At 43.7% G+C, this 14428-nt stretch overlaps 1 protein-coding gene across 5 annotated transcripts in view; it reads left to right on the top strand.

Annotated features, from left to right (window-relative positions):
• Positions 1-14428, top strand: part of nhsl1b (NHS-like 1b) — a 105018-nt gene that overhangs the window by 72482 nt on the left and 18108 nt on the right. For 4 of the 5 annotated variants that reach the window (XM_084000383.1, XM_084000384.1, XM_084000382.1 and 1 more), the window contains exon 2: positions 11919-12071. In XM_084000383.1, coding sequence (XP_083856509.1) covers positions 11919-12071 — 153 coding nt within the window. Of the gene's footprint in view, positions 1-6724; positions 6959-11918; positions 12072-14428 lie in introns of those variants that run through there. The other variant, XM_084000385.1, reaches the window with a different exon arrangement.

The raw sequence follows: 14428 nt of genomic DNA, 5'->3' as shown, positions 1-14428 counted from the left end.
AAGGAGGAAACGGACGGTTAGCTACAAATCCATCCCGACTGACCGGGGCATAAAACGCTTCAAATTAGCAACAAAACTGCCACCCTCTCCGAAGGCACCCAAGGTTCAGGCGTACAAATCAACGCGCTCGTAAAAAAAAAAAAAACAACGTTTAACTCCCTGCTCAACAGGCGTGTACATTTGGAGAGCGACCCGCCCTTTATTGTGCAGGAGCTAACATTGGGCTATAAAAGTTTCCACGTTGAATGGATGGAAAGAAAGGAGTTATTTAACGGTTGCACGCCTCCCTGTCAGTTTGTTCTCTTCCAGCTGTTATTGCCATTACTTGACCTGCTCTTTGTTTTTAGGCTCATCATAGCCAGGTTTTGTTTCCCTGCCTCGCTGCAGCTCGATAACATGTGCACAACAGTGTTTTTCAGTGCAGACTGGACTCTAATGTAGTCTTGTCTGTCATGTCTCATGTTCAAACCTCCATCTTTGTTCAGTGTGTTTCTTTCTCTTTCATCCTGGGTTGAATTTCAAAGGAGGTCAATAGGGAGCGCCCGGGTCAGACGCCAGGAGAGAGAAAATTAGGCATGACGGCCAAGCCTGCTGAGCCTGTGTTGTATGTTTATCTGTCTTTTTTATGTGTATAATATCTGTTTTTATTCTTTATCAGTAGATGTTTTACATTGACAATCAGTCTATCTCTCTATCTCCCTCTCTTCTCGCTTCATCTGCTGATCCACTGACTTTTTCTCTCACAGCTGTCCATCTATTCTCTCTCTTCTTTTGTCCCTCTAAACACTGCCTTTTCTATCCTGCCTCACATCGCCACTCAGCAAAATGGCTCTGCCTCCACCGCATCAAACAATCTTTCAATTTTGTGGATTCAAAACTTTGCTTCCCATCTCTTTTCTTCTCGCCCCTTTTTCTTCTGAAAGCCTTTGTGTAAAGTTTTTCTTTTGATACCATCTTCATTTTCCCCTCTCGTTTGTCAGCCCACGTTACTATTTAGTTTCCTCTTTTTTTCAAAGACGTGCCTCTCAGTTGTACACATGCACATGCGTCACGCTGTGTGAGAACAGCTAACATGGTGTTTGAACAGAAAACACTAATCGTACATGCGTCGCCACATGAAAGCTACAGTGTGCCCCAGCTTGTGGAACAGAAAACAGGCAAACATCAGGATGCTGGTCTGGGTCTGATTAGGTTAGTGGTGGTGTGTTCATGCACAGGGTGTCACCCAGACTTGGTCGGTTTTCTCATGGATCACAAAGGAAGGAGAAGCCTATAGAGGGAGGCCCCCCTGCTTTTCATTGAGAAGAATAACCCTGCCTAGTGCCTACAGACACACACATACAAGATTCAGTAGTTTTCATACCAAACCGTAGCTCTTATAAAATCACCCAGCCTCGTGCTGTAAGAGCTCATGAGCCACTGCTGCAGCTTGAAATACATTTTTCCTGGAAATTTATAAACACCCCCTTCAGTCTGACCTCTTTTAACCCCCAACCATACTCTGCATGTAATCATGCAAATGCACTGATGATGGGCTCATTGAAATCCACCAAAGACAAAAGGCTAGTGGCCTCTTGACTTTTTCATGATGGGACACAGAGAGAGCATCGCTGGCTGAATTGATGACAGTTTGCCAAACTCAGCCAAAATGATGAAGATTTGATGTGTGCAATATCACAACATGTTTAGAAGGAGTGTGTGTGCACTGTGATTAAATGGGGGCGGTTGTGGGGTGTCTGTGATTGTGTAGGGTGTGTGTGTGTGTGTGTGTGAAGGAATCCCAGCTGCTTCAATGGAGTAGGTCAGACGGAAAGACTAGGAGGGGGGTGGGGGGCAGGGTGATGGGGAGACGACTGGAGTTACCCAGTAACCTCTGCCTGCTGAACAGACAGAGGCAGAAGCAACAGAAGAAAGAAAAATAGAGAGAGAGAGAGAGAGAGAGAGAGAGAGAGAGAGAGAGAGAGAGAGAGAGAGAGAGAGAGAGAGAGAGAGAGAGAGAGAGCATGAGTTTGTGTCACAAAAAGGTCATACAACAAGTGCGGGAATGTATTGAACTTAGTGTGTGTGTGTGTGTGTGTGTGTGTGTGTGTGTGTGTGTGTGTGTGTGTGTGTGTGTGTGTGTGTGTGTGTGTGTGTGTGTGTGTGTGTGTGTGTGTGTGTGTGAGAGTGAGAGATGTGCGGGAACTTTAACCCATGCTAAAATCATTAGTGCCACAAAAACAGTTATCACAGCTTGTTTACTCAGCCGAGCCTCTCGGTCACCATGGCTTCTGTTTGTGTGTGTGTGTGTGTGTGTGCGTGTGTGTGTGTGTGTGTGTGTGTTATGTTATGTTAGTGAGTGAGAGTTGGTGTTTACTCAGGAGGCAGGTTAAAGTTTAACTTTGCTTTAAAGTACCCATTTATGAGTGCTGTAGAGAGTTGTCTCCTTTCCCTGACCCTTTTATTTAGGTGTCGTCAACATTATTACTATTTCATACCATGACTGCAGGCTGATGACCGAATAGTAAATGTGTATTTGTGCAGAAAATCACACTTAGATAAAAAATAACTGTATATTCTAAATTAAACCCTGCATTTCAATATGATATACTATCATTAACCCCCCAGCCTTCATGATTACATACCCTCTCCTCTCTTCACTCATAGATTATTCATGCTCTGCTCTATAGCTTAGGGAGATGACCAAAGTGACTGGATTCCCATTGAACCCTGATGCTATGCTTTCATTCACAGAGATGTAGGGATGAAAGAAAAGGGGGAGCCAGTATGTTGCTCTACATGCTTTAAATTATAGATTTTCATTCACAGATAAGCGGAGATGGGCCGTATGAAAGAGAAACATGATGTAGCGTCTTTATTTATTCATTTTCCTGGGTCTTTGGTGCATGTCCTGTGTGAAAGATCCAAGTCTAAACTACTTTTATTATTCGTATAATCTTTGTATTTATGATATTCTACATTTACATATTTGAAAATCTGCTTCCATTCATATATTATTGGCTCGGTGCTGCATTTCTGTTACAGTTCTGCTACTCTGTAGGTTCCACAACGCTGCACACACACATATGCAAAGTGTTGGTGCTCGCTCAGATGTGAAACAAATACCTGACCCCATTTTCCACTCCTCACGTTTTCCTGCTTATCTCCACCCAGCAGGTTTTAAACCTACTGAGGCGAAGGTGTGCCGGGGTTAGAGTCTGAACAACAGAAGACATGAAAAGAGAGACAGGGGGTAAGAGGGGAGTGTAAAATCAATACAGTCTAGATTTCATCCGCGGTCTTGCAAGTGTTTGTCTAGAAGAAAGAGAGAAGAGGGGGGAAAAATCGGGGATGGAGGGAGGAAAGAGTGGGAGAGAGATTTGACATTAGCGGATCAGGTAGAGTTGAGGGGTTTTAGAGGGTCGGCTTAGGGCTTTCTTCTTAAGTCTAATTAAGAAAATAAAAGCTGAGACCTGTCAGGTGGAGGAGGAGGTGTGTTCGTGCATTTGTGTGTGTGTTTTAAAACCAGATTCAAGCACTTTTGGGAATTTGGACGGATGTCTGCCAGCCTATAGCACAGAACCCAACTGTGAAGAAGTTGCGTTTTGGGGATTCATCAACTGAACTGGGGATGGAGGGAATAAACAGTTGGATATAAAAACACAAAAGAAAGAATTGGACGTGTGCACGAGGGAAATTGTGCGGCTGCCTGTGCCAGGTTGATAGAAATCCAAATGGGAAGCAACGACACGGGGGAAGAGCAGGGGTCCCTCATCAGCCTCTCATCTTTATTATCACTCTGCCACCTTGAGTCTTAATTACAATGTCCAATTCAAAATTCAACAAAAAAAAAAGACTTGTTAATTATTCACATCACCCCAATTTTCTCCTTTTCTCCTTCTCTTTCTGTCACCGCCGTCTCTCGTGAACACACTGCTGGCTGTTTTACAAGAAGAGATAATTGCATGTCTTGCCACAGGGTCTAATACTAATGAACATGTGTTAAGATTTTGTGTTTGAATGCAAATGATTTCCTTATCGTGTCATCAGTTTCAGCCCAGATTAGAAAAGCACACAATCACAGGCAGCTGCATCATGTTGTCTCACGTAATTGCCTTTAGTTTCATCTCGCAACAATTAAAGAAGTAGCTGCCGATGCCATGAATTTACCCTGCGTGTTTTCTGAGCTGTAGCATCAGGATTATGTTGTAAGTTGTAAAAGAGAGAGGAAAAACCAATATTGCCTCCTTCTAGGTAATCGCCATTTAGCTGCTCTTCCTACTGCGGTCATGAAGAGTCATCCACTGAGTCTGTGCTCTTCCTTCATGCTGCTGCTAAGTATGAACAGATGAAAAATTTATATTGTTTGGGCAGGGGGGGGGGGGGGGGGGGGGGTCACTGGGGGGCTTCCATTCTTCTATGAATGAGTGGAAGGATATGGCTGCACGTCTGAATGGATAGACCACCCTAATCCTAGAGGTGGCCTAGATATGAAGCCCTCCTTCAGAGGATTGAGTTGTTGACCTGTCTGTCACACTGTGCAAGTGCGTGTGTATCTGTGTGTGTGTGTGTACAGTGTATTGACACTGTCCTAAGAACAATAGGCTCATTAACGAGCTATGCCGCTTGCGCTCGCGTCTGCATAAATTATCTTAATACCGCTCGCGTGCCAAACTCTTCGATACAAGCCAAACACAAGCTCCTGACAACATGAACAAAATGTTTCACTCAAGGACTCACATACGTCTGCGTTTACTGCTGATTTGAAATGATCAATATTCTTTTTAACCTGTTAACCCCACTAGTGCTCCATTTAGAGATTATTTGATAATTGATTAACCTGCAGATAATTGTATTTGATTAATCAATGGTTCACTCCACAGGATGTCAGAAAAGTGTGAAAAATGCCAATAACATTTCCCCAAGTCCAGTGTGACTGAACAGTGTTATCAAAGAAAGCAGAGGGCATGAAGACAGTATATATTTCACTAATTTATAAATAATTATTATGATTTAAATTATATTTCAGTGATTGGTTATCTAACTGTCTTGGTAATAGTTTGCCAGACACTGCTGCTCAGCTTTGGTATGAAATTATGAAGTTTCTGTGAATACTATAGGATCATCATGTGGTTAAATGTAGTGCTCTAAACCTGCGTGAACATCACTTTAGAAAATGTTTTATATGTTATTGGGTGAATTAAAGAAAAAAGAAAAAAAACAACCGCAACACCTCATGACACCAGCCATGTTGGATCTGGTTTAAACATTTCAGCAACCAAGAAGTTGTGATGACCTTGACAACTGGTCTGAGTCTACCGAGTAGCAGTGATGTATGTGTGTGTTTGTGTGTTTGTGCTGATGACTTGTTGCCCACATCCAGAGCCTCGTCTCTCAAGGACAGGAACTAACAATGCAAACAACTTAGCTTCATACAGCAGCAGATGTTACCAAACAATATCCACACAGACACATCTAAACAGCACTTCAGAGATGGGACTGAAAGATTCAGATGAGCAAGGTCTAGTAGGGGAGGACAGGGGGGAGGAGGGGGGATCCTTTTTTACCCACAAATTCAAGGATCATTTGCAGTCCCATTCAAGCTCTTGTTGCAGCCCCTCCCTCCCTCCCTCTCTCCCTCCCTCCTCTCTACCCTTCTCCTCTACCATTTGGGCTGAAAAGAAATACATTTGCAAAAGGAGGGGTCGTCCTGCACTTGCGTGCATGCGCATATGTATGTGTGTACGTGCGTGCTCGTGTTTAAATGGGCGGGTGCCAGTATGTCTGTGTGTGTGTCTGTGTGTGTGTGATAGATTGTGAGTGGATTGGACAATGGGAGGATTGTATGTGATCTATATTCATGTGGCACAGATTCAGTGGCCATGTGCACACACAGCAGGCTGGGAGCGATCAGACAGAAGAAACAGGGTTGATTGAAAACATCCTGGAAAGAGAGACAAGAGATAAAATAAGACATTTATAGATAAAAAAAGCATAATCCTTTTTTATTCTGGGTCCAGACTCCTTAAATGGCTGTAAACTTGGACTGAGTGTTTGCTGTTAAACATATAGTGCAAAATGAACAGGATAAACAGTCAGTGCATTACAGTAGTGATGTATTGTGTGTATTAATGTTTCCTGTTTGCGTTACACTTTGCATGCAGGTGGAAGCTGCATCCTCCTGAGATTACCTTGTGAAAAGCTCAACATGTTTTTTTTTTCCTTCCAAGGATGTACAAGGTTCTCCTGTTGAGGTGGCTGAAAGTTTAATTACATGCATAAATATTCCCCAGATGACTGTGGTGGCAGCGGAAGAGGCAGAGCACTGATTACTTTAGCGAGAGTAGAAAGTAAGGAAAAGCAGGCGGGAGAAAATCAACACTCACAGCAAAAAAAAACAGTGCGATGGCGCCTGTTCGTTCTAATAAAGCAGGTTTAACTTTCAGCTATATTCTTGAGTCCCGCAGAGCGGAGACCAAAGAGCGTGTAGAGAGAGAAAGACAGCGAGAGAGGAACGAGTGATCATGAGAAATAAAGGGAGAGGCAGCCAGGACTCCTTGGTAACCAAAGCACAGAGGAACAGAGGGGCCGGTCCTATACCCCTCCCGCTGTGTGTGTGTGTGTGTGTGTGTGTGTCTCTGAGGACTGGACTGCCTGAGGGGGGAGTGGTGGTGGACCGAGTGTGTGTGTGTGTGTTTAGAGACAGATAGGAGTAGAGGCTCATTGTCGGCGTGGTAGACGCTCACATGCACACACACTCAGCCGAGAAGTGAGAATGTGAGTGGAGGAGAGCCGACGCCAGCGCTCCGTCATCCCTCCATCTCCTTCCCTGGATTTGTCTAGTTTTTTTTTGTGTGTGTGTGTGTGTGCCTCATTAGGGCACTTCTTTTTTCAAGTGAGAGGCGCGTACACTGAACAGGAATAATGGTTTTTATCGGGACCTCGTTAAAATCTGTGATTAAATACTTCAAAAGGAAGGGTAAGATATTTTTTACTTCTCTCAACGCTGATAAGTAACGTGTGTTTTCAGTAGTTTGGACTTCGTTTCCAGATTAAAAGTTATACAAGTCAAAACCAGTTAGTTACAATTAACGCTAAAATAAACTCCCAGTCTCATTTTGCCTCATTTCTGACAGGAATATTATCAGAGGGGGGTTGAGTTTCTGAAATTCCCAACAGCTTTCCATTTGTTTCAGCTATTTAAATAACCATTTGCATTGCTTCATTAACGCTTTTCTGTATTAAAAGTGGATCTATATGAGCATAATGAGTTGTAAATCATTTCATTACAACTAATGGTTTCTCTGGGTGCACTACCCCCGGCGCTGCCTCTGCTGAGCCCAGACACAGCTCTCTGTTGCACCCTGTTACCAGGTAACCACGGGGCCAAGACTTCAGAGTCTTCAACTATTAGCACTAAATGGCCCGATGGCGTTTGTAAAGGTGGCAGCTGGAGGCGCTTATAAACACACAACTACTTTATTCACGTATGAACGTCTCAGCTTTATAATAAAGGAAGCGGTGCTGTGTGTTTGTGCCATTAAGATTATGGTTAGGAGGATTTGTTAATACTTAAATGCTATTATTCTATCAGTGGCTGTGTATGAGGATGTTTGACAAAGACCTGGTTGATTCAGGGGAAAGCCGCTTGTGCTGAATATAATCTCAGGTGTATTTATAGCCAATGCATGTGTGTGTGTGTGTGTTGAAGTCAAGGCTGAAGTGATATTGTTAATCATCAGCTCAGCGTTTTTCTGCTTCTTATCTGGTATCCATCTTGCACATGCCTGCACTTTGCTCCTTAGCTGAGCACCTGGGTATTCAGCTGCAATTCAGCGTTTGCAGTGTTTTGCAGGAGGCTGTAGATGCCTAACTGAGCATTGCTCACTTTCTGGAGCTTTTTCTCTGGTTCCTTTGGTCCATGTCACTTAATGTGGATCAAAGTGCAAAGATTTTGATGCATAGATCCTGAAATTCACTCTTAATTACGATGATTTTACACTTACAACTCTTTTGTGGAGCATGAACTGACCATTTCTCCTCTGTATGGGAATATGCTAATCTGGCCCCTTAATGAAATTCAGAAAGTTGTACTACGCATGGAAGTTAATGCTCAATATTGATTGGTGGGTGATCGGGGACCTGCTTCAGGATTAACACATACTGTCAATACGATTCGATCACTGTTATTAATCGTGACAGCTAATACCTCTTACATGTGTGCGTGCAGGGATTACTATGTGTGTAGCCCTCTGCACTTTAAGCGCTGATGCACCTTGTGGGTTGTTTGTGTCCTCCCAGAGTTTTTAGTAGCCTGTGTTTGCCCTCAGTCTGTGTTTGTTAATGGGCGCAGGGAGAGCGTAGGGACGTGTCAATGGACAGAGGGATTAGTGGACTTCTGAAAGACTTTCGCGCCACAGTCCAGTCTGTGTGAGACTGTGTGTGCGTGCGCGTGAGTGTGTGAGAGATGAGGGGCTAGGAGGTATTGTGGTACTGAAAGGCCTGATGTGGAGACTGATGCAGAGGGACAATACAGGCTTTGTGTCCCCAAGGTCCCCATGGTCTTGGTTTGCCTATAGCCTGACTGAGGTCTATTCAGCCCCATGGTCAGGAGTAGAGGGTGGGGGAGGGCTACCTGTGTTGAGTGGGGGTGAGCAGGCAAGAACATTTAAAATTATGCTGGAAAGAAGTTGAGTACTGACAGTTTTTATTATTTATTAGTTGCAGCTGCAGTGTCTGTGCCTTGCTCAAAGGTTGTGACCCTAACCTTCACATTTAACTGCTCCAACTCAACCGTGTGTGAGTGTGTGGCTCCGTGCGTCGGCCCCGTGCAGCTCTGCAGTCCAAACTTGTGGTCAGACCAGTTTCGCCTCGTGATGTATTTGATTGATTATGCTAACCAGCGCAGGCACGCTGCAAGACAGCATGTCTGACAATACGGGAAGACAGACAATCAATGCACTGTACACTATGTACAGCGCTTCCACCCATCACATGCTGCAAACCGTAGGCGCTCATTGACCCTCGTCAGGTATGTGGTGGTGTAGCTGTCTGTAACTGCCTCTTTGTCAAATTAACTACACAACATGTGCCAGGTGGGTGGGTTAGGGCTGAATGGATAGTCTATTAGATCCACTCCACTGGTTCCACAGGAAATTATCTGAAATTAATTATTTTTCAAACAATTCATAGAGTGAAATGTGAAGATTTCCTGCCTTTCTCCACCACATATCAATCCAAACTGAATATCTGTAGAGTTTTGGACAAAACAACATAACCATGTTCTCAGTGAACACTTTTATACATTTCCCAAAGTAACCATTAACCAAAAAAAGACCATATGCAAATTAACCATTTACATACTTGTTAATTGCAGCCCTTAAAGACGTTTATTCAAATGAGACCACTACCAGTCAGTCACAATATACACCACACTGTGTTTCTGCAGCTTGTGTTGCTTTAGGCCGTACGCTTCAGCTATGTAGTGTTGTTATAGCCTCAAGCAAACACGCACTGTTTGACCCAGCCTTACTGTGTACATATATTTACTCTTTAACATGACTGACCAAGCAACCAATGTGAACGGGGAGTTTTATTATTGCAGAAGAAGTTAAAAAAAGAGAGTAGGGGTCTTGGTCGCACAAAGAGAGGGAACATGAATAAACACAATGACCCCCCCTGGTTTGCAGCAGCAGTTATTAACGACTATCCATCCCTCAACAACCTGTACAGAGGTTAAACTATTAGTTACCAGCAGAAGCAGCAGGACACGACACTGCAGTGTCCACTATAAACCCGTAAACATCTTGAAATGTTGTTTAACATTTCTGTATTTATGAGGTTTCAGACCAGTTCAACCTCACATGTGAGTGAAGTTGAACCTCAGAACTTAAAAAAAAAAAAAAAAAGCCTCTCAGTCTCAGGACTTATTTGTATATCAAAGCAGTTACAAACTGTCTCACACTTTGACCATTGACTAAATTGCAGTTGCAGGCCCCCGCCCTATACCTCAGCCTCGGAGGTCTTCTGTCCTCCCCCGACACACACACACACACATACATAGACACACTCTTCATGCATCCTAGTATGGCTCATTAGCACCTGTGAAAAAACTCTCAAACAAAAACACCCCCCCCCCCTCCAGACACTTTTTAGTGACCCGTCCCCTTTCTCCTGGTTCCTTCTCCTGCTCTCCCAGTCAGACGGACGTGTTGTTGTGGTCAGGACAGGGACACACAGATGGTCATCTTGAGTAACCTTTTGCGGTTTAAATGGAAATAGTTTTACATCCACGATCACCAACTTTGGCTTGGATTCGCTCACTTGGTAAGCTCGAACTTTGGATAGTGTGTGTGTGTGTGTGTGTTTTATTACCTTGATATTAACACGTCAGCTATTTGTTACAATGACTCACAAGTGAGAGAAAGGCTCAGTCTCTTCTTCATAGTTCATCAACCAAGTCTGACATGAAGAAGTTTTTGAGGATTATTGTCTCTGTCTTGGTTTCATCTTACCTGGTTGTGTATGTCGTGCTCCATTGTTGTGTTACCTGACCTTGAATGGTGTTGAGGTTGTGCTGTTTTGGCTTATATACTTTTTATATGGTCAGTTTTCTTGTCCACAGTGTTTTTGTAGTTCTTAACTATTTCTTTAGAGGACTTAACTCTGGCTTTGCAAGAACATGGGACCTGACTTTTGTACATTTTCAGTAGTTTGTTTACATTTTGTGACCTGGATATCTACTGGTCAGTGGCCCTGTTCAGACCTGGTATTAAAGCAGAAGTGAGTGATATATTTGTGTTAATATAAGTCTTAAATAGTTATATCTTCCGACAGCAATCACTTACATAGAGTGTTTGGACTGAAACACGGGTCTCTCAGTCCCTCTGCTCTGCTCTGAGCCGAAGAGAAAACATTTATCGTATCCTACAGTTTTTATCCAATGAGGAGAGAGAACGGCATGCAGGGCTGTGTGTGCAGCCAAGGAACGCCGTGAATGTGGTGACGTAGGGACGACGACTGTTATGGTGCGTTCAAGGAAACTCGTATTTTTCCGACCGTGAAGTCATACCAGTTCGTTCTGGTACGAGTTCACCGGTCGGAAGTTACGAGTGGCCGTTATAGTAACTTTCACCGGTAAAACAGGTCGGAAAACCACGAGTGGGTTGCCTGGAACGCTACAAAGTCGTAAGTTGTGACTTGAAGCTGTAATTTACGATTTCAAAAGCCTGCCTGGAACGCAGCATTAGCGAAAACGACCGGATCACTCACTTCTGCTTTAACATGCATCTTGATCGATCCTTAAAATGATTGACTTGTGCTCGTCTGCCACAATATCACCACATGCAGACATTTTTTTTTAACTATTTCAAATGGGTTAAACCTGAACTCATTTTCAGTGAATTCTCTCACTCACATATTGACAACAGACCTGTTTCTCGGAGTTGGACTGCCTAAAAACAACTGTACATCTTTAATGCTGGGTGTCAGCTGACGTGGTTACAGCTGTCCACATGATCAGCTGAGATATATATTAATACCAGATCTGACCAGAACCAACGTTTCCCTCCAAGTTGCTCCAGCAAGTTTATCCCTCCCACTCTGAGGTGTGTGGCCAGCTGACTGTGGGATGTCTCAGATACGTGTCATGTTTTTTGGTGCGAGGACCGACACCTAGATACAAAGTACCTTGCTGTCCTTCCTCTTCCTCCTCTTGTACAAACACAAACAAACCCTCTCAGCCAGTTCTGCTTCAGGAGCCGATTATTGTGATCCACAATTTAGCAAAGTCTGATCTTTGAATTTGGGAGCCAATAATATAAAATGTAAAATATAAGATGAATGATGAAGACAAATATCCGGGAGCTCCATTATGGTCAATAAAGACTTAAAGATGAACTCATTTTAATAATCTGTTGTGTGTGTGTGTGTCTCTGCAGCGGTGTCTAATCTGGATGAGGAGAGCAAGTGGACGGTTCACTACACAGCTCCGTGGCACCAGCAGGAGAACGTCTTCCTACCAGGCAGCAGGCCGCCCTGCGTAGAAGACCTCCACCGTCAGGCCAAAGTCAACCTCAAGACCGCCCTGCGAGGTAAGGATGATGAGTCAACCTGTACCACACTAACCCAACATAGCTGGGTGTGTTTGGTTAATCTGTGGCTATTGTACAATATATGGCAGTGAGTCATGTATTATGACACATGAATCATCGAAACTGGTACAAAAATTGATCGAAGATTCAGTGCCTGATCTAAAAAATTCAAGTAAAAGTAAAAAAAGTGCAGAAAAGTGTCCCGGACAATTTCCCAGAACACAAATGACATTTGACACTTCCACACGCCTGACATCCAGCCACATCAGTGAAATAAACCCTGACGAATGTCACTACTGGGAATGTTGATGAATGCCGTCATCGGCTTCCTCACATCCCGTTTGCCCTCAGCTGTAAAAATGTCTAAACTTGTAATTTGTGTCTCGCCAACAACACAACCGTGTGAGATCCTCTTCTTCCTGTTTGTGTAGTACAATTAGACAAGATTAGACACACTCTTGTTGGCAAGCAAACACAGGGAGTCAAGTCGCAACACAGTGACGACTTTCTAATATTCCCACAACTTTACTGGAAAGGAAGCGGAAAAACCAGACTAAATACTGGCACCTGTTGTCACCCAGGGTTCCTGGGAAAGTTGTGTTTTCTCAGATAAAGATTTTAGGGGCGTGTGTGTGTGTGTGTGTGTGTGTGTGTGTGTGTGTGTGTGTGTGTGTGTGTGTGTGTGTGTGTTAGAGTAAAAGGCTTGTTGTTTACATGCTGAGGTGGCCTTGTGTGTCAGCAGATAAAAAAGACTGAGATAAAGGGAGAAAAAAAAAGATAAATGGGGAGGGGGTGGATGTAACCTGATGCAAGGGTGTGTGAAGACTTATTCACCCACTGTAAAACACACGCACACACACACACAGACACAGGTTTTCTTTGTCTTCCCCATTGTTTGACCTGTGTGTTGTTGCCGTTGCACATCACTTCCTGCAATATTGATGTTGCTAGGTACGCAAACACCACCTGGGAGGTAGGATTAACGCGACCCCCCCTCATCCTGTCACCATCCAAGCATCCTATCATCACCAGCCGGCCCCTGGGGTCCTAACTGAAAGGCAACAGGTGTGCAATGGGAGCACCTGTGCTGTCCATTTGAGACTTGGTGTGTGTTTTAGCTCTCAGCGCTTCCTGCAGAGCTGAGAGTGGCAGTCACAGCTTGTCACAGCTTTTTAGCCTTAGGAAGAACAACGCTGGTCACAGTGATGACTTTTATTGAACATTATCTCCAAATACGGTGATGCTATGATCTCTGTAGCAATTAAACTTCCATAATTTACACATTTAGAACAGTTATGTCCATGTACAGTGTGTGAACCACGTGTAACGAGTCATTACATCCAGCGCCACCAGCGTGAGCATAACAAGGTACACGAGTCTGCTTTCTGCTCTGCAAAGCAGAATGATCAATAACCAATCAGATGGCAACGTGCATCCTCTCGTTGTTTGTTTTCACACACGTTCAGGAGGCTCGCTCACTAGTTAGTGGTTACAGAACGTGGCAGCAGGTCGAAATACATCAGGGAAGTTATATAACTGTTGTGTGATTATTGTTTTCAAAGAAATGTGACATGCTATATAATCAATTCTGTTATTCAGTGATAACTAGAGGCGCTATGTTATTTGACGCCGTGGTATTTACAGAATCTTTATATTGCCGCCTTCTGAATCCAAACTCCTTTTGTGAGGTCGGACAGAGAATCGATCGGCCGGTATGATCCCATATTCATCAGGTTAAAACGTGGCATTGACAGTTAAATCGACTCACTTGAAGAAAAGTTGCACTAGAAAATGTGTCCAGGCATTGAAGGTTATCAGTTGAAAGCAAACTGGTGGACGCATAAACAGGACCATGCACATTTTTTTTATATGTTGCACCAATATGTTTTATTCTGCTTAAGATCAGCAAATAGCAAATTTGTGAAATGTACATGCATGTACCTCGTTCATGTCGTTTCATTTGTTCGCAACGTCCTTCATTCCCTCTGCAGGTCTTCGCTGGTGTCACTTACCCCTCCCTTCAGTTCTGCCTAGCAACAAGCCGCCCTCAGCTCATCAGAGCTTATTTATTATATCAACCGTCCCCAATCACGCAACACCAATCAGCTCCTCTCCCCGTCATCATGCTCATTATCATCACGCTTTCTAAACCCCTTCTTCCACACCGCTGCCACATCAGCTTGTTGTTACAGTAGCTACGTTTGCCAACCCCATTAGGATCCATTAACTGACAGTATTATACATGCACCGGCGTGCGTTGCTCCGCAGAGATGATGGGCTGTAATTAGCTATGGAGATAGACGGGACATAGAAAGGATCAAAAGCAGAATCTTTTTAAGGTGCAAGGCTACAAACTG

The sequence above is a fragment of the Trachurus trachurus genome, assembly GCF_905171665.1.
Source record: "Trachurus trachurus genome assembly, chromosome: 24".
NCBI lineage: Eukaryota > Metazoa > Chordata > Actinopteri > Carangiformes > Carangidae > Trachurus > Trachurus trachurus.
Note: the sequence above shows the minus strand (reverse complement) of the source record. Positions and strands in the feature narration are given on the sequence as shown.